At 33.7% G+C, this 18928-nt stretch overlaps 1 protein-coding gene across 2 annotated transcripts in view; it reads right to left on the minus strand.

Moving 5' to 3' along the window:
- Window positions 1-15992, minus strand: part of STK31 (serine/threonine kinase 31) — an 87034-nt gene extending 71042 nt beyond the window's left edge. Inside the window, exons 1-5 of one of the 2 annotated variants that reach the window (XM_059932755.1) lie at window positions 15950-15992; window positions 15809-15861; window positions 10147-10245; window positions 5038-5112; window positions 3451-3609 (exon numbers count right to left, since the gene is read on the minus strand). In XM_059932755.1, coding sequence (XP_059788738.1) covers window positions 3451-3609; window positions 5038-5112; window positions 10147-10245; window positions 15809-15861; window positions 15950-15977 — 414 coding nt within the window. In that variant the 5' untranslated portion in view covers window positions 15978-15992. The remainder of the gene's footprint in view (window positions 1-3450; window positions 3610-5037; window positions 5113-10146; window positions 10246-15808; window positions 15862-15949) is intronic. The other variant, XM_059932756.1, reaches the window with a different exon arrangement.
- Between the last annotated feature and the right edge of the window lie 2936 nt (window positions 15993-18928).

An 18928-nucleotide genomic window follows, 5' to 3' on the forward strand; every position in this document is an offset into this window, starting at 1 on the left:
GAAATGAATCATTTCTCAGAATATATAAAGTATAAATTTGAGACAAAAATATCTTGTTTCATATCTTCCTTGGAATCCCTGATGTAATTAATCTTACGGGCCATAATCCTCTTAGGGAGAAGCTTTATTTTTAGCTATATTCCCACTAGGTAAATATGACAAACAATAAAGCTGATGCAAATAAAACCTAATAGGTAATCATACCAATAATAATCCAGGCAACACGAGCATAAAGAACAAATTAAAAACCAGAAAATACAAGCTAGTCACATTTAAAAAAAAAAAAAGAAAGAAAGAAAAAAATTTTTCAAGGTACAAGAAACTAAATAATATTGATAGGGAGTAACTATTTCCTTTTTAACTATATGGTAGTATAGAGGGCAGAAGGGAGATCTATGTAGGAGTTCTTAACTTTTTCCATGCCATGGGCTCCTTTATCGATCTGGTGAACCCTTTGGAATCCTTCTTGGAAAATGTTTTTAAATGTATAACATAAACATAAAGAGAACTACAAAGAAAATTATTTCACCATGATATATTTTAAGCCCAGGTTAAGAACTCCTGAGCCTAAAAGGACGCATCTGAAAGGGTACAGGAGATTCAAACTACATAGGCTCAAGGATCACCAACCATCACTACCAAAAAGAAAAAAGAAAAAAGAATTTTTTTAATCCACAAACCAAAATGACAAAGTATTTTAGGTTACCAAAAACACAGGTTTAATAAATTTTTCAAATCATAAAAATTTTAAATACACACATATTGAGATACTTGAATTCACCAAGAACACCAATATAGAAAGCAAAGATGGTCCAGAATGCATCACCAAAAAATGAGATCAAGCAGGCAAAGCTAACAAACTCAAAATATAATTCACTGAAATATATCTAAGATTTCGATCAATCAGAATATAGTTTTTAGTTAACCTCTTTCATAAAAAAAACCCTTAACTTCAACACTTAATGTTTAAAGTCTATCTAAAATTCAAGTATAACTTCCACCCCTAACCAATCTTAATGGAAGTGACAGTGTCTGAAAATTATTGCTGCAATATGTGAAATTCTTAATACTTAACACTTCAAGAAACTCTGTCCTTGGGCAACATATGAATTTAAGTGGAAATAAATCTACTTTTTACAAAAGTTTCAATTACCTAAAGCTGAATGTTCTAAAGGTATACTATTTAGAAATTTTTACACAGAAATCTGATTTTTAGACTTTTCTCTGAAGTCAAATTCTTTTTAGTTATGGTCATTAATCACAATTAGTACAAAACTGTTCAACCAGATTCTCCCTGAATCATATATAATTACAGGCAGAACCCTGAATTTGGAATAAAATCTGAGTTATCCTAAATTCTAACAAAACACTTTATTCAGAAATAGGAAAGCATCACTTGCTTTCTTAGTCTACCCAACCTTGTCTGGATATATTAGAAAACAGGTTAAAAGACCTTTAAACTGTTAAACCCATATTCCAATCTCTACCTCTCATTCCCTGATTCTACATGAAAATTTTCAAAGTAAGAAAAGCATTTAGGACATAATTTGATCTTCTTTGATCTTCAGCAATTTTTACCACCATTTTGAGTTTCAGTTTCAACTGTGCTTCAGCATAGGTGTGAAAGTGTTGGTTTAAAATGTGTTGAAAGTACTTCAGTGCCCAGGACACCCTCTTTTTTTTTTTTTTAACTGAATCCCTACTTATCCATTCATCCATTCAAATGCTAGATAAACTGGATGCTCATCTAACACCTAACAGGCAGAAGCAGAGAGATTAGGCATAAAAAATGAATAAAATACTTGTCTCTACCAAGACAGTCTTGTCTCTACCAAGCTCACCATCTTGTGGGGGGAGGAAAAAAATTACACCTCTACATGCCTATACATTGAACTAAAACAGCTGCAGGAGAATGAATGGTGGGTATCAGCAAAGACTTCTTATAAGAAATTACATTTGAACCTTCAGCTGAGAATTAATGGCTAAACATGGACTTTCTAAGCAGAGGCACTCAAGAATAACCATTTCTTTCCAGAAAACATTCAGTTTGCTAATTAGTTCAACTCCAATGCATAGTCTTTTTATTGAATGTAAGCATGCAAATACAAATAATACCATCTATTAAGAATCTATGAAGCATATAAAACATTCTCAATACTGAAGTTTATTTCCTCAGTTCCAAAAATAAATTTTGGAAATGACATTTTCTTTGATTCATGTTTGTTTCAATCTACATATATTTTATATCATCTTACTACGAGAATAGCAATGGACTTGAGTTCTAGCCCTAGCTCAGCCCTAATTAGCTTTATGAGTTTAAATAAGTCATTTAATTGTTGTAGACCCAATTTCTTTATTTGCAAAACAATAAGATGAGAGCAGATGAATTCTAAGGTCTGTAAATTTAAGATTCCAAGGCTCTAGGCATGCAAGAAATTCAAAACAAGCCTCTACCTTGGTCAAAACATTTATATTAAAAAAAAAGTAATAAATTTTAGATTTTAAACCAAAAATTTAGGGTGTAATTTTACAATAATATCTATGCTTTACTCTATTTATGAGAATCTAAGTTTTAAGTACAGAAACATTTCTTATAAGTAACTATAGTGCAGACAAAACTACACCCAATGACCTAAAAGATTCTAAAAACAACAAAAAGAGGCAAAGAGAAGGTTTTCAAATTTTACTGTTCCTTCTAGTACTGATTATTTTCAAATAAGTCATTTGAGCTGCTAAATATACAATACAAATCTGATTACTCTGCAATGTGATATTCCCTCAATGGCAGTATCAGCTATCAAAAGAACATCACTATTGCACAGATTTAAAAGGAGGTAGGATTCTTGTTAAGACTACCCCTGAAATTATTAGAGGTCTTCCAGAATTAGGTTGCTAACCCAAAATTTAATGGAAATGAATACAAACAGTAGTCTAGATTAGCAGAACATCACTGCCAATTACTATATCGAACAGTATGAGCCTCTGCCAAAATGATACAATCTGATTAATTTACAACTCCACTAATTTCAAATTTGTGATATTTATCGCCAGGGCTAGATTAAAGAGCACTTTTATTTAATAAATACTTTCACAAAAGCAAAAAACAGAATAATTAGATTCATCATTCTCTCCATCATAAAAGAGACTATTCTTTGAAGCTTTCACATCAGAAGAAACTATTTACATTTATTATATGTGTGCGCATATACACACACACACACATATATATCATATCAGTCTTATCTGATCAAGAATGTTTACCCAGCAAAGACGAGCACAAATATATTATTATACAATTGTCTGTGAGTTATTCTATAATTTCATATTTTCCATTAATTTATACAAGCTTTTACATCAAAGAAAATTAATGGATTTTTAGCACACTTGTATTGCATTTCCAGCACATAGTTTTACTTCTATTAGCAAAAATATTTACAATCTTTGACTTGCCTGATCAAACTGGGTAACTTCTTGGCCAGAAGGAATCTGTAGTCCCCAAAGTCTATACTTTTTGGCAACACTAGAAAATTGCAGATCCAAAGGAATCTCAGCTATATCAGATCGACTTAGAACTTCAGTATTTCCATAGTCAATATATCTCACCAGACACTGGAAAAAAAATGACAGAAATGCTAATACAGAACTTAGATTAAGTATCTCCAAAGAAACTACCCATTTGCTGCTTTCTGTTAACTACCTGTAAATCATGATAGCATTTTACCTGAAACTGACAAAATGCATTCAGAAATGAGAGCTCCAGCAATATCCTCAAAATACAGAAAATCTATAGTCCATGAGATCCCGAGGATTTCTATATTTGGTACTATTTCCAGCAGTACCATTTCTCATTTTGATTTTTTTTAAACAACAGTATTTAAATAAACATAAATCTATGAAACTTATGACTCTCTCCTATCTCAAATGTTAAAATCAATCAACCTTCTTAAATTCAAGTTGGAAACAATAAAATCTGAAAATAAAGGCAAAATTATGAAACTTTCTTTGATAAACTTAAGCCTACTCCAACTGTTAGATCTTGGAAATGAATCAAATTCACCCTTACCTCCAGCTCTATATCTGTATAGAAGGTAAAAAAGAAAAATAGTTTATTACAAGGTCAAAAGCTATCTTGCCCTTTAATTTAAAAAAGTTAAAGCTAAACCAAAAGCAAACACAAAATATCATCTCCAGTTGTCAAACTGCGGAGAAAAGGTCTATTTCACTAAGATAAACCACTACCCATGACAGTAATAAATCACGAGATTTTTTTTAAAGATATTTGGAACATTACTCAAGGTGTTTCACCTTACCTTCTCATTACACCAAGAACAATATTTACAAAACATATATATTATAAAATATTTTAAGTCCAGGAAAGTAGACAGAAAAAAACAGTAAAAGAAACCCTACAGAGATGCTTTTACAGAGCCTGCAATGTGCAATTGCCACCAAACAGCTATTCAGAATCCTATCTCCACAAATTCCCTTAAAAATCTCCCACAATTTCACAACGTAAAAAACAAAATAGCTAAATGCAAAGAAAATTCATCACATTTAACCAAGGCGTGAGAAAGTGGCAAGCCAATCTTCATTATTAACAATATGCACATCAACTAAGTAAAAGATAACCATAACTTCAGGATCAATCAAATGTTCTTTTCCTACTCAATCTTAATAGAATGAAATTTTAAGTTACTCAGCAAGAATCAAACATAATTATTAAGAACTGAGGTACAAAGAACCAATTGGTCACCAAAAATAATCACAAATTATGTAATCTATTCTTGGATAATCTGGGGTGATTATACAACAACTTAAAATCAGAAGAATATTCCTGAATCTGACTTGTATTTTTTTAAGCAATTGATTTCTTTTGTGTTCTCTAAGGGGAAAAATTTATATTTTAATCAGTTTATAAGTTCATTCAACCATATTTTATTACTACTATGAATAAGCAATGAAGGACTAAATAAGCATCAAATTTTGGAACCAAAATAAATATTCCTCAGAGCAAAAAAATTGAACACTTGTTCCTGCCTTTTCATCACTGATGATTTTCAGTACTTTGCATCTGTACCAACATTTATCTTCAGAAAATAATCCTCCATAAATCTACAAAGAGAAAAAGAAAGTAAAATTATTTGGCATTTTAATGAATTTAATGCTAAGTAGATCAGAATAATAATTAGCAGAATTAAGGACTTAATATACATAAATAAGCATAATAACTTATTTTATTCTCATAACAACCCTATGAGGCAGGTACTTTGTTTTCACCATTATATGCCCAAAGTCATAAACTAGTTAGCAGCAGAACCAGGATTCAAATTCAGGCAACTGACTTCAGAGTCCATTATGTTTTTCTGCCTCTCCAAAAAAAAGGAGAGAGAAGACGAAAGACATAAAAACAGAAAACTCAAAAAAAGGCCCAAGCATCAAAGACTTAAAGTCATGCTGTTTTGATGTCTGAAGACATAATTGGTACAATTAATTGTTCTTAAAACACAAACATGCCAAGTACATGCCACTTAAGTCTAATTCTCAACCATGGTAGGATCCCTATGTCCAATCAGACAAGAAAGATTCTTACACTTTTTACTTTATACAGAAAGACTTCAGTGTTATTGTAAATATAAGCAAATAAATTACATTAGATAATATCCTTAATACTGAATCTTCATATATTTTAAATTTATATTTTAATTTAATTATGTTTAATAGAGAACAAAGAGAAAAATTTACATACTTTAAGTCAGTGTCTCAACCTCAGCACTACTGACATTAGAGACAGGATAATTCCTTGGTGGGGGGATGGAGGCTGTCTTCTGTCATATGCGTTGTAGGATGTTTAGCAGCTTCCCCCCCTGGCCTCTACCTACAAGATGCCAATAGCACTCCCTCCAGTTGTGACAACCAAAAATGTCTCCACACATTGCCAAATGTCTCCTGGAGGTGGGAGTGGAAGATACAAAGTAACCCCAGGTTGATAACCACTTTAAATCATACATTCTCAATGGGAGAAATATTATCCCCATGGGAGTAAAAACTGGTTCTTGGAGCATGGAGGAGAAGCTTAGATATTACAGTGGTTTGTAGTCCTCCAAAGTTCAACCCTACCTGACAACATAAATAGATATCCAGTGTATCTGTGGTGTTAAAATGTCTTGCAGAGAGGAGACCCATTAGGGAAAAAAATGCCTTAGAAGGGCATAATGAAAAAAAGGTTGAGGAGCATGGCTTTAGGTGATGGAGTATAAAATTAATTTTAAGTATATCACTCTGAACTAGGACAAATTCACAGATTTTAAAGCAAAAGGAATACAGAGGGTGAAATGTAAAAATCCTCAACTCCCCAAAGCAACAAAGTACAAATCAACTTAGACACACAAATGGATAGCTAAGAAAGCAAATGCTACAAAGGACAGGTGTGTTCAATTAGCACTTAACTCTGGTTCCCTCAGCTAACACTCACCAACTGAAGGGCAAGGGAGAGCACAAATGGCATGGTACCCTCTCCCAGCCATCTTACTTCATTTTTCAGCAAGCAAACAGGTTTAGTAGCAGAAATACCTGATCAACCGTCCTATCCAATTTCAAACCTTGCAAAAGATCACATTACCGTTACGATTTTGTAATATATACCAATGTAATTAACAATTCAATACAAGGCAAGTGACAGAAATGGTGTATCATTGTAACCCAGTCTAGGTAGGGGTGGGGATACCTCTAGAAATAGAGCTTGAACCCAACCAAACTGAGCAATCTAAAGTTCTTGACTCTGTTAGTGTGAATAATCACAACCACCATCATAAATACAAATCTATCCCAAATAGGTTTGTCTTGAGAGCACAGTCAGAACTATATAGTCATTCCCATTGTGCCTAGTCCCCATCTTCTCTCACGACTCCACAATTCACACCCCATGTCCTGACTACATGGTAAGAGGAAGAGGACTACTCAATCACTAAAGAAAATTTACACAGTATAATCCATTCACAGATAATCAGAGGTGGCTAAGTAATCATTTATAATGAGAGGTCTATTACTGAAAATAGGTTGAATTTTTTGTGATGCAAGTAATTTATTCTGCATTCAACAGAGGAAAAACGGGTATGTCTTAACTCATAATACTATTAAACACAGTCACAGACTACAAGGATGTTTAAAAACAACCTAAAATCTTTACAAATTGCATTATCTTATCCATTCTGATGCTCAGCTCCAAGCTACAATCCTTTCTTCCTTCTAAATTTCTTCTTTTTATACTTTTCTATATATGTCATTGGCGTTTTAAATTATTTTTAAATAAAACTAAATAAAGGCACATTATTAAAAGAAAATCAAAGTATACCCAAACAGGTAAAGAGTAAGACTTCCTTCCCAATACTCTTCCACATGCACCTCCTGAAAATAATTTTACATTTACACTAATTTCACATGAACACTATATGTTTATGCTTTTTTATTTACATAAATGAGTTCATTTTAAATATACTATTTTTCACCTAATTCCATATCAAAATACAGAACTCTATCTCCCTCATTTAAATAACCAGGGCTTGGGGCTGGGTGAGGCAAGCAAGGCACCCAGGGCACAAAATTTTTAAAGGGGAATTCACTCTGAGGTATCAACCCTGAACTTGCAAAAGTGCCTCCTTAAATTCAGTGCTTACCTTACCCTAGCTATCAGCCCCCAAAATGATTACTTAGTATTCCAAAATAAGGATCTACCACAGTTCATTAATTATTCCAATACAGGGTAACAGTTAAGAAGGTGGGCTCTGTGAGTTTAAATATTTGATCCACCTTTAACTAGCCAGTGATTTTCATAAAGTTATCCTAGCTGTGTCTCAATTTCCAAAAAAATAAAGTATAAAATAATAACATCTGCCTCACAGGGTTGCTGTGAGGATTAAATGAGTTAGTACAAATGAGTGAGGATTAAATGAGTTAGTAGCCAAGTATTTAGAACACTGTCTCTGTCTCACAAAGGGTAAGATTCAAATGCTAGCTATCATTATTATCACTACTACTACTACTGTAATATTGATATATTAAAGGATACTTAATCTCCACTTTTGCCTATTACAAATAATGCTACATTGAATATATCTGTACAAACATCTCTGAGTACTTTCTGTACTTAAATGTCTAAAGGGTAAATTCTTGGCAGAGAAACTGATGCAGCCAAGACTACAGGCATTTACTATTTTGAAAAAGATGGTTAACACGCACATATAGTCATCTGATTTAAAGCAAAGATTCCAAGACAATTCAACAAAGAAAGGATTGTTATTTCAATAAATGGTGCTGATATAACTGGGTATCGATATGGAAGAAAATTAATGTAACCTCTACTTCACATCATAACCAAAAATTTATTGGAGGTAAACCACAGCCCTAAATGCAAGAGGCAAAAACTTCTAGGGAAAAAACAAAATTGGAGAATATAGTCATGACCTTGGAGTAAGTGAAGAGATCTTATATAGGAAACAGAAAGCACAAACCAAAGAAGAAAAAATTAACAGATTTCAAATGTTATCAAGAATGTGAATAGGGAAGCCATACACTAGGAGAAGACAGTGGCAACACACATATAAGACAATGGACTCATATCCAGAATATATAAAGAACATGTGCAGTTGTCCCTTGGTATCCACAGGGGATTGGTCCCAGGACCCCCCTCAGACGCTAAAGTCCCTTATAAAAAATGGAACAGTATTTGCATATAACTTATACACATCCTCCCATAAAATTTAAATCATCTCTACATTACTTGTAATACTGAATACAATGTAATTGCTACATAAATAGTTGTAAATACAATGTAAATGCCATGTAAATAGTTGTCAGTACATAGCAAATTCAAATTTTGCTTTTTGGAACTTCCTGAAAATTTTTTGGAATGTTTTTGATCCACAATTGGATGAATCCATGGATGTGGAACCCATGGATATGGAGGGCCAACTGTATAGAACTTGTACAAATCAATCTAGACAAACAACCTTGAAAACTGGGAAAAGATCTAAATAGGTACTTCACAAAACAGGATATCCAAATGGCTAATAAAACCTGAAAAGCATGCTTAAGCTTAGTACTCATCAGGAAAATGAAATTAAAATCACAAAATAACAATACACACCCACCAAAATGGCTAAAATTAGAAAGACTGACAATGAGAAGTGTTGGTGAGGACACAGAGGAACTGGAACTCTCATAGTTTGCTGGTAAGGATGCAAACTGGTTCAATACTTTTCCAAACTGATTGGCCAGTACCTACTATAGTGAAACATGCCTACCCTATGACTTGGCAATTTTACTCCTAGGTATATACAAAAAAGAAATAAGTTAAAATATCCATTAGAAGGCTTGTATAAGGATTTCATAGCAGTTTCATTCACAGTAGCCAAAAACTACAAACACTCCAAACGCCCATCAAAGGAGAACAGGTAAATTTTGGTATACTTATACAGTGAAATACTGCACAGCTTGCAAAAGCACAAACACACAATAATATAGATGCACACAATAATATGGATAAATCTCAGAAATTACGTTGAACAAAAGAAGCCAGACATATACAAAAGAGTACATATTGTATAATTTACGAACAGGCAAATGAACCTATGGTGATAGAAGTCAGAATAATGATTACCTCTGTTAAGAGACTACTGACCAAGAATTGACTGGGAAGGGGCCTGAGGGAATTTTCTAGGGTGATAGAATTGTATCTTGATCTGGGTGATGATCACACAGATGCACAGATATGAAAAATTCATCAAGAGATTAAGAGATACACACTTCACTGTAAGTTATATGTCAATTAAAAAATATATGTACATATATATATTGTCCAACTGTTCTCCATAAGTATGTCTCTTACAAATTTTTATGAATCAGTGTCAAGGGCAAGGATTCTATTTTGTTCACCACTGTATACTCAATGCTTAACACAGTGCCCAGTACCTAGCAGATAGTTCATAAGTATTTTTGAAAAAGTAAACTTATTACGACTGTAGTTTATACAAATTCTAAAAACTTGCCTCTTCCTTTCAAATATATTAAAAATTCCAAAAACTATAAAATCTGAGACACAGGAAAGCTAATAAGAAAGACAGAATAATTATACCCAAGAATATGGCTCACCTTCTTTGGATCAAGATTCCCCAAAACTGAACTGGCATGGGGACAGACTTCAGACAGTGAACAACCAATCTTCATAATATCGTTATTTCTACTGATACTCTAGAAGAATAGATATAGTATAAGATTCAGTAAAATATTATTTGACAGTGTTATGCAAATGAGGGTTCTACTATGCATAATACTTAAAAGGTTTTGGAGTATTAGAAATTAAATCAATTCTTATGTCATTATTTTTTCATAATTCAAACAAGTTCTTTGTAAGAAATGGAACTAGGCTATAGAAAATTTTTACTTCCCGATGAGTTCAAATTACTTGGAATTCAAACTAAGATACCAAATATTATTAATATCATATTAAGAGGTAACTTTAAACAATTGTCTCTGGGTTTTACTTTAGCTCTAATTGCTCAAAATAGATACCATATTTTGGTCAAATGACATGGGTCTTCTCACATATTTGTTGTTGTGTAAAGGAAACATGTAAAAACAATTTCAAAATGTACAGGTTCTCTGTATATAAATACTGTAATCTAGTTAGTAAATTTATTTCTCACAGGGGCATAGGTTAACAATTTTGAAACTACTTTAGGTATATACTAGGACTGAACAAGTTAAGTAAATATGTTCTAGATAATGAAAGCAGGGAGAGAGAAATTACAAATAAGGAAGGCTAGAATGAACCTGCAGTGTTAGATTACAATTGGGAAGTATCAGTATGAACTTGTGTGTGTGTGTGTGTGTGTGTGTATACACACACACACACACACATATACACAAACACACATATATGTGTGTGCATGTGTGTGTATACATATATGTTTGTGTGTTAATATATGCATATATGAAAGAGACACAGAGATACAGATGTGTATATGTGTTAGTTATATATATATTTGTATTTATATAGTATATTTATAAATATATATATAGTTCCTATCTCTGTCCGCTGAGAGAGCCTAGAAGCAATGACACTCAGGTAGCAATAAGCACACCTAGTGCCCAGATCTTGATTTTTAAACACCATTCTCCATTAAAAGGAACAAGAGTTCTTTGGAGAGTGGTTGAATCCAGGGCTAGGACAGGGAAATAAAAGATGATCCTGGAACATCTGGTGATGCCAGAAAGTCAAGAAATATTCAAAAAAAGAATGGGTGCATCTTAAAGGATACAGTAGCCAATGTGAACAATCTCCTATTGGTCAAAGCTGGAACAATTTAAACAACAAAATAAATGACAGTATGGGATTATAATCCATGGAATAAATACCCATGGATTTATATTAATATAAATAATTGAATAAATAAATACATAAATGCTGGAGAGGAAACAGCTCTTCCTTAAAGAGGAATTCCAATTAATAAATGTAGAAGGAATGAGGAAAATAGAAAACCATCATTAGGCAAAGGCCATAGCAATAAATAAAAAATTCGTGGGTAAAAAGTTTAAGAGAAACAAGATTAGATAGTCTCAATGCATCTCACTCTAAAACACTTATTACTTACAAAAGGAAAAACAGTAACTTTACAACTGAGAAACCCAGCAGTTACTACCTTAACCAAGTGGACCAAGGTTAACATCATCAATAGTGAAATATAACAACATCATAAATCCCCAATATGACGTACTTTCAGTACACATCACTTCTGTAGTACTACTGCCAATCTATTTATGAGAAATCATAAACAAATACAAACTGACCAGAATTCATTAAAAATGTCAAAATCATGAAAAATATGTATAAATAAAGGAACTATCAAAAGTTGGAAGAGACTAAGGATACATGACAACTAAATATAATGTGGGATCCTGAATTAGATCCTGTAATAGAAACAAAAAAAAAGGCGGGGGGGGGGGCGGGGAACTGGTGGAATTTGAATAAGAGCTGTAGTTAAGATTTAACAGCATTGTACTAATGTTAATTTCCTGACTTTGACCATTGTACTTTGGTTATGTAAAATGTTAGCAACAAGGAAAGCTAGGTGAAGGGTATAAAGAAATTAATTTTACAACTTTCCTGTAAGTCTAAAGTTATTTCAAAGTAAACTGTTAAATATATATATATATGTTCTTTAAAAATATACCAATAACATGAAGTCAGAAAGAGAAAAACAAATATTGTATATTAACGCATATATGTGGAATCTAGAAAAATGGTACAGATGAACCGGTTTGCAAGGCAGAAATAAAGACACAGATGTAGAGAACAAACGTATGGACACCAAAGGGGGAAAGCGGGGGGCGGAGGGAGGGTGGGAGGGGGGGATGAACTGGTAGATTGGGATTGACATGTATACACTAATATGTATAAAATAGATAACCAATAAGAACCTACTGTATTAAAAAAATAAATAAAATTCAAAAACACAGAAACAAAATTTAAAAAATCTATATCAATACCATATTCAATAAGGCTAGAAAGAACATGATTATCTCTGTAACTGAAAATAAACTCTGAAAGAGCAGTTCAAACGACATCATGATGAATATAAGTATTGATAAACAGCAAAAATGGGAAGTGAATTTAAACTGACCCCAAGACACACTTGAAGCAGCCTTTGTAAATAAACTCCTGGAATGAGCTCTCTAAAGTTCAAAATACACCGAAGTATTTTACATAATTAGATTTTGTAGGTATACGGACTAGCATAAACAGAAGCTCTTTTTCTCAAAGGTCAAATACTTAAGATTCCTTCAACTGCCACTCATCAAACTAGGCCTACCAAAAATTCTGAAGTGTTTCATGTAAATGGCTTAAATGGCAGAAATCCATAGTGGTAGAAACACAGAGACTATGTGTGAGCAAACCTTCATCTTGACCTGCCTCCACGTGTTTCTAAATCTCTATTTACTCTTCATCTACACCCTATCCCAACCTAATCAAATGTTAAAATTTGCATCTTTTTTTTCCTGCCATATTCTTTCTGTAGGATTACTATTTTATTGTTGCCCTTCCTGTTACACAGAATGTACACAACTGGTGTTAAAAAGTACAATACATTCTACAGCTGAGCACCACTTTCTGTAACTGAACAGGCAAAGAAATTATACTGAACGTCAGCATCTGGCAGTATTTTTCAGAAAAAAAAAAAGTGTCTAAAGTGGGTTTAAATTGATTAACACTATTAAATCACTTCTAATATTTGATATTATATGATTCAATACAGCCATACAATTACATAAAATGTGTTAACATCAAAGAATACAACCAAAATTAAGATAGCAAACAAAGCCTATATAACTTTTTTTTAACAGAAAATACTCTTGAAACCTGCATGTAACTGCCCATTCTTTTAAAGAAAACCTACTTAAAGCAAAATTATCAACCTCCAGAAAAATCACACACACTAAGCCTATCCCCATAAAGTGTACAAAATGCACACTTGAAAAATACAAAATTAAAACTGTAAGCAACAGGTGAGCTGCATATTTATAAGAATGTGAAAAGAAGTCCTCCCAGTTTTAGCACTGTTGTATAAAGAACTGTCTTTTGATGTGAAATTCATGAATTGTCCTCCTGTTGGGACCACACTTTACAAAAATACATTTTTGAAACGAGATTACAGAGCAAGATAGAGCATCTTAGCAATGGCATCTTACTAAAGTATTTTTCTTTGATTTTTACTACTTTATCAAAATATATCAAAATTTTATCAAACATCAAAAGATGTCCCTTAGATATGTAGGATTCATTTTTAAAATTCTTGCCTAGAAACAATATACAAAGGAGAAGCATATTCACTCCCAATCACACTCCTGAAAGAAGATTCTCAAGGTTGAGAAGGGTCTTCTTTTTCTCACTGGTTGTTTTTGGCCTTAGCATGTGTTAAGATGTGAGATTTCAGGTTAGTCGACTGAGCAAACTTATTACAACCATCGAAGGGGCACATACAGGGCGTGTCTCCGGTATGGATTCACACATGTGTGCACAAACAATTTGCTTCTCGAAAAAAATCATTCGATTCATATGGACGCCTTAGCAGTTTTCACTTCATCTTTTCATCCAATTAAGACATTTTTCCTCACTTTTTCAAATATGTTTAAATTTCTACAGGGGCCTCAACTTCACGGTTGAAATCAGAGGTTGGTAAATTATGGGCTCTCCTACCTGTTTTGGTAAATAAAATTTTAATAGATCACAGCTATATGTATTTATTTATGTATTGTCTATGGCTGCCTTTGCACTACAATGGCAGCTTTTGTAGAGCTGAACAGTTGCAAAAGAGACCCACAAACCTTAAAATATTTACTATCTAATATTTCACAGAAAAAGTTTGCTGACTCCTGGTTTAAATCATAGTTCCAAATTCAAGCAACAGCTTCACATAAAGGTCAATAAAAATCAAAGTCTAGAGCTGCAATGACCAATACAATAGCCAATTCTTACTTGAAATATGGCTAGTCTGATTTAAGTTGTGTTGTAAATCTAAAATATACACTGGATATGAAAAAAAGGAAAATAAACTATCTTGGTAACATTTATATTGATTATATTTTGAAATGATATTTTGGATATGCTGAGTTACATAAAACATATTTATTAAAATCAATTTTGCCCATTTCTTTTTACTTTTTTATGTGTCTGCTAAATTTTAAATTACTTATATGGCTCACATTATATTTCTACCAGACAGTGCTGGTCTGAAAATCTTATTTAAGATAATAAATGTTTTTCCTATATAATGAGCTTAAAAATATCATTTATCATCCAACCTGGGACACTGTTGAGAGGAACACAGGTGCTATTAATGCAGAGACAATGGGCATTGAACCAGAACATTGTGGGCAACCTTTAGAAAATATGTTCATAAGCAGAGATACAAATTTGCCAAAATTTTTCTATGACTATCAGCCTTCTAAAATGTTTTCTATATAGATTTAAGAACACTGAGTTAATCGTATGTCTTCTATAACCTTTCTTCTCATAAATCCTATTTCCCACATTGCCAACTCACTCTACCCGTACAAAAAGGAGTTCTCAGGCCGTAGAAGTACAGAGAAATGTTATTCCCTTCCCTCCCATATCATGTAGTTCACAAAATTAAAAATTAGTGAGTAATTGTGTACCTCTGAGGGATTCACCTTTTAAATTCTGGAACATAAGCACTTTGGTGCTTTGCTTTGTATTTAAAACTGAGTAAACTTATCTGTCTTGGAGCATGCCAATGTAAAATTATAAATGTTCCATTAGTACTTCCAATTATATGATGAGAAAAACATTGTACCTCAAATTCAAAATTAAGCCAATAGAAAAAAATGACTGAAATTTTAAAACTTAGTATCACTTAAGAAACAATCTTATCAGAGACCTCTAGATGGGGCTGTAACTTCAGAAATACAACAGTTTTTCAGCATCTTCAGTAATTGATGCAGCCTAGATGTGTTAAATTGAATGTAATTCTAAAACCACAACTACAATTTTGCTGTTTTCTTTTTTAACTCAGTGTATTATGAGCCTACTACTCATAATTCTGGTATTAAGTTCCAGCTGTAACCATTTGTCTTCTAATAATGCCTTGTGTTAAATAATGTTCAATAAAAATTAAGCATTGAGAATAACAATGATATATATACATTACAGGGTTTTTATTTTTGTTTTTGTTGGGGAGGTCCTGGATTAGTGGAGGAAAGGGTGGGAGAGGAAATCAACCAGGCTACTATTTACCTGGGCCCAAAACGTTACTGCATCTTCTACATGACTTCCAACCACATCTTCAACTAAAACCAAATCACAATGCAAAGAAAATTAGAAATTAATCAAGATCATCTAGCTCTTACAATCAAAAATAATTTTTAGTGTCAGTACCTTTACTGTAATGTACTTCTTCATCCATTTGGACAATTCCTGAAAAACTAAAACAATTTAATACTTTGAATTAGGTTCTATTAATCTGTCCATTAACACTGAATAAAGACTAAACCATATAATGTCCAAATTCCTCCAAGTATGTTTTGTCCTAAGTTATCAAAATTTAAATTCTATATTAAAAACAACCCCAAAGATATTTTCTTCAATAATTGTTTTGAGTATATTGTATTTTGCAATTTTATCATACGCAATTTCTATCTTTGAAATTATCTCCTTAGCCAAACCTTTACAAATTTACCTTGAAGGGTATAATTCATACACACTTTGATCAGTTACATAAATACTTCAGAACAATGTGCATACTCTTTTAAAATAATTGATGCCCTCCCCAAACATGAGTAGGACTTCCATAATCTAAACAAAAAGAAACACTACAAACATATGTAAAACAAATGCTTCCGACTGGTATTTAATTTTTAAATAAACATATCCATTTTACTTAAAAGGCATAGTTGTTTCTGCTTTTGAAGATACCCTGCATTTAAAAACTGCAAAATGAATCAAACTTTACAATACCTTCAAACATAATTTTCATTAAATAATTTGCTTTCCCAACTGCAAAATATTTCAAGATAAATGTCTACTAGTTTATAATTTTATCCTTAAAACACCAGAAGATTGCACTTTACATGCATAAATGTTAGTTTTTTGAAGGAAATGGAAAACAATAAATTTTTTTAAAGAAATTTAAGAGTTAACTATACATCACTACACCAAAGCTCCAAATACTCTCCCAACTATGGGGAAAAAAGTTAACCCTATGGGGGGGGAGGGGGGAAGGTCATAAAAATTATTTTTTAAACTTTATTCTTATTTTTGTTACAACTTTAAAAAAATTTTTTCGCATACACTAACTAGGATCAACACATCTTTAAAAGAAAGATTCTTCCTCAAATATTGGCCAAAAGTAATTTTTAAATTGAGCAAAAAGTTGTAAAATCAAGTTGAAATCTGTTCAGGGAGACTATATTTCACTGGAAGGCACTGGCTTAAACTTAGTAAAAATGAAAATGTTTACTTTGGAAATCGCACCACACGATCTAAAAAGCCACTGCTAGAATAATGTTTAAACCTTACTTTTAAAGGGGTCAAAAAAGACTTTTTCACATGGTTATGAAGGAAGTGATGCTGCACCCACTTTCTGCAAACCTGGATTACCAAACGGCACTTCCAATTCACATCGAGAGTTTGGAATAAGTAAGTCTAGGTCGTTTCTTAACACCTATTTTAGGAGGGATTTCGAAGTTTAAACGGCACGTAGTTTGCGGGAAGAGAAAATTCTACCCGACAAGAGGCCTGCAGGTCCCTGTCTTCACCCAGAACACGCAGGTCTCAGTTATCTGCAGGCCGGCTTCGCCTCCCGGCACCACACTCAGCAACTGGGGCGCCTGTCACCCTCAGAAGTGGGCCGGCGGCTCGGAGACCCAGAAGGCCAGGAAACGGGCCGCGCCCATACTGGTCAGCCCTAAAAGACCACCAGGGGTGAAAATACGGTCCCTGAAGCAGCCACCATCGAACCTACCAAAAAGACTCCTACTGACCTCGCACTGCTCACCAGAGAAGTTCTAGAAAAGTGCCCCTGGCCCCACATGCCTGGCCCTCAGCCCTCTATCCCAAGGCCGTGGCTCGCCGTCGGCTCGCCGTCAGCCCGCCGTCAGCCCGGCAGTGGCGCATGTGCAGAGGCTTACCTCACGTGCCCCGGCCACTCTGGCCCCACACTGCGCTTGCGCGATCGTCGCTGCGCCTTCATACTGGCTTGGCGCGAGCCGGTGCCGCGCTCACGTGACCACCAAAGCCTGGGGGCCTAGGGCGGGGCGTGATGGCTGAGGCCAGGCACCCAGAGGGCCGCGCACGGAGACTGCGCTGGCAAGATTTATGGGCCGGTATTCCCAGCACCTGCGGGCTAATGGCTGCTTCTTTAACAAGGTTTCAAATAATGACATAAGGCTTGGATTTTGTGGCCTTTCCTAATTTGTACACGGTGATTAAAATTTTAAAGCAGCCAAGTAAGAAGAATCCCGGCATTCTTTTTTTACAGGTGGAAAGGAGAAAATGACTTTGGTTAATGAAAATGTGGTTTTCAGATTCGTAGCTTTACAAGCATTTCTCAGTCCAGCCTAGCGTCAGATCTCTCTCTTGTGTTGCAGCGTTTTTCACGACATTAAGGGGGAAAAACTAATATAGCTTATCTATCCAGTTATAAGCAGATATTACCCTTTGTGGCAAACCTTGCATAACAGTAGAAAATTATCTCCATTAATTTTTAACAGCTTGATTGAAGTATAATTAATATACAATAAGCTGCAGGTATTAAAAGTACATACTTAGATGACCGAACATACTATATACTGCTGCAGTCATCCTCACTGTTAAGAAAGATAGCAGTCATTTCCTTTACCCCCCCCCCAAAAGTTTCCTCATGCCTTTTTATAGTACTTGGCTCCCCATGACTACCCCAAAGAACAGATTCTGCTTTCTGTCACCATACGTAAGTTTGCATTTTCTAGAACTGGATGTTAATGAAATCATACAATATGTCCATTTTCTCTGTTTTCTTTCATTCAGCATAATTATTTTGAGATTCATCCATTTTTTCACATGTATCAATAGTTCGTTGCTCCTTATTGCTAAGTACTATTCCACTGATACCAGCTGTGGGGTTTTAGTAGATACCCTTTATCAGATTGAAGAAATTACCTTCTAAGTTTGCTGAGAGTTTTTATCACGAATGTATATTCAGTTTTGTCAAATACTCCATCTATTGTGATGATCATGTGGTTCTTTTTTAGTTAATATGATGAATTACATTGGCTAATTTTCAAATGTTAAACCAACCTTGCACCTCTTGGATAAAACCCACTTGGTCATGATGTATTATCCTTTTTATATATTCTTGTATTAGATTTGCTAAAATGT

Source organism: Balaenoptera ricei, chromosome 9, assembly GCF_028023285.1.
Source record: "Balaenoptera ricei isolate mBalRic1 chromosome 9, mBalRic1.hap2, whole genome shotgun sequence".
In the NCBI taxonomy this organism is placed as follows: Eukaryota; Metazoa; Chordata; class Mammalia; order Artiodactyla; family Balaenopteridae; genus Balaenoptera; species Balaenoptera ricei.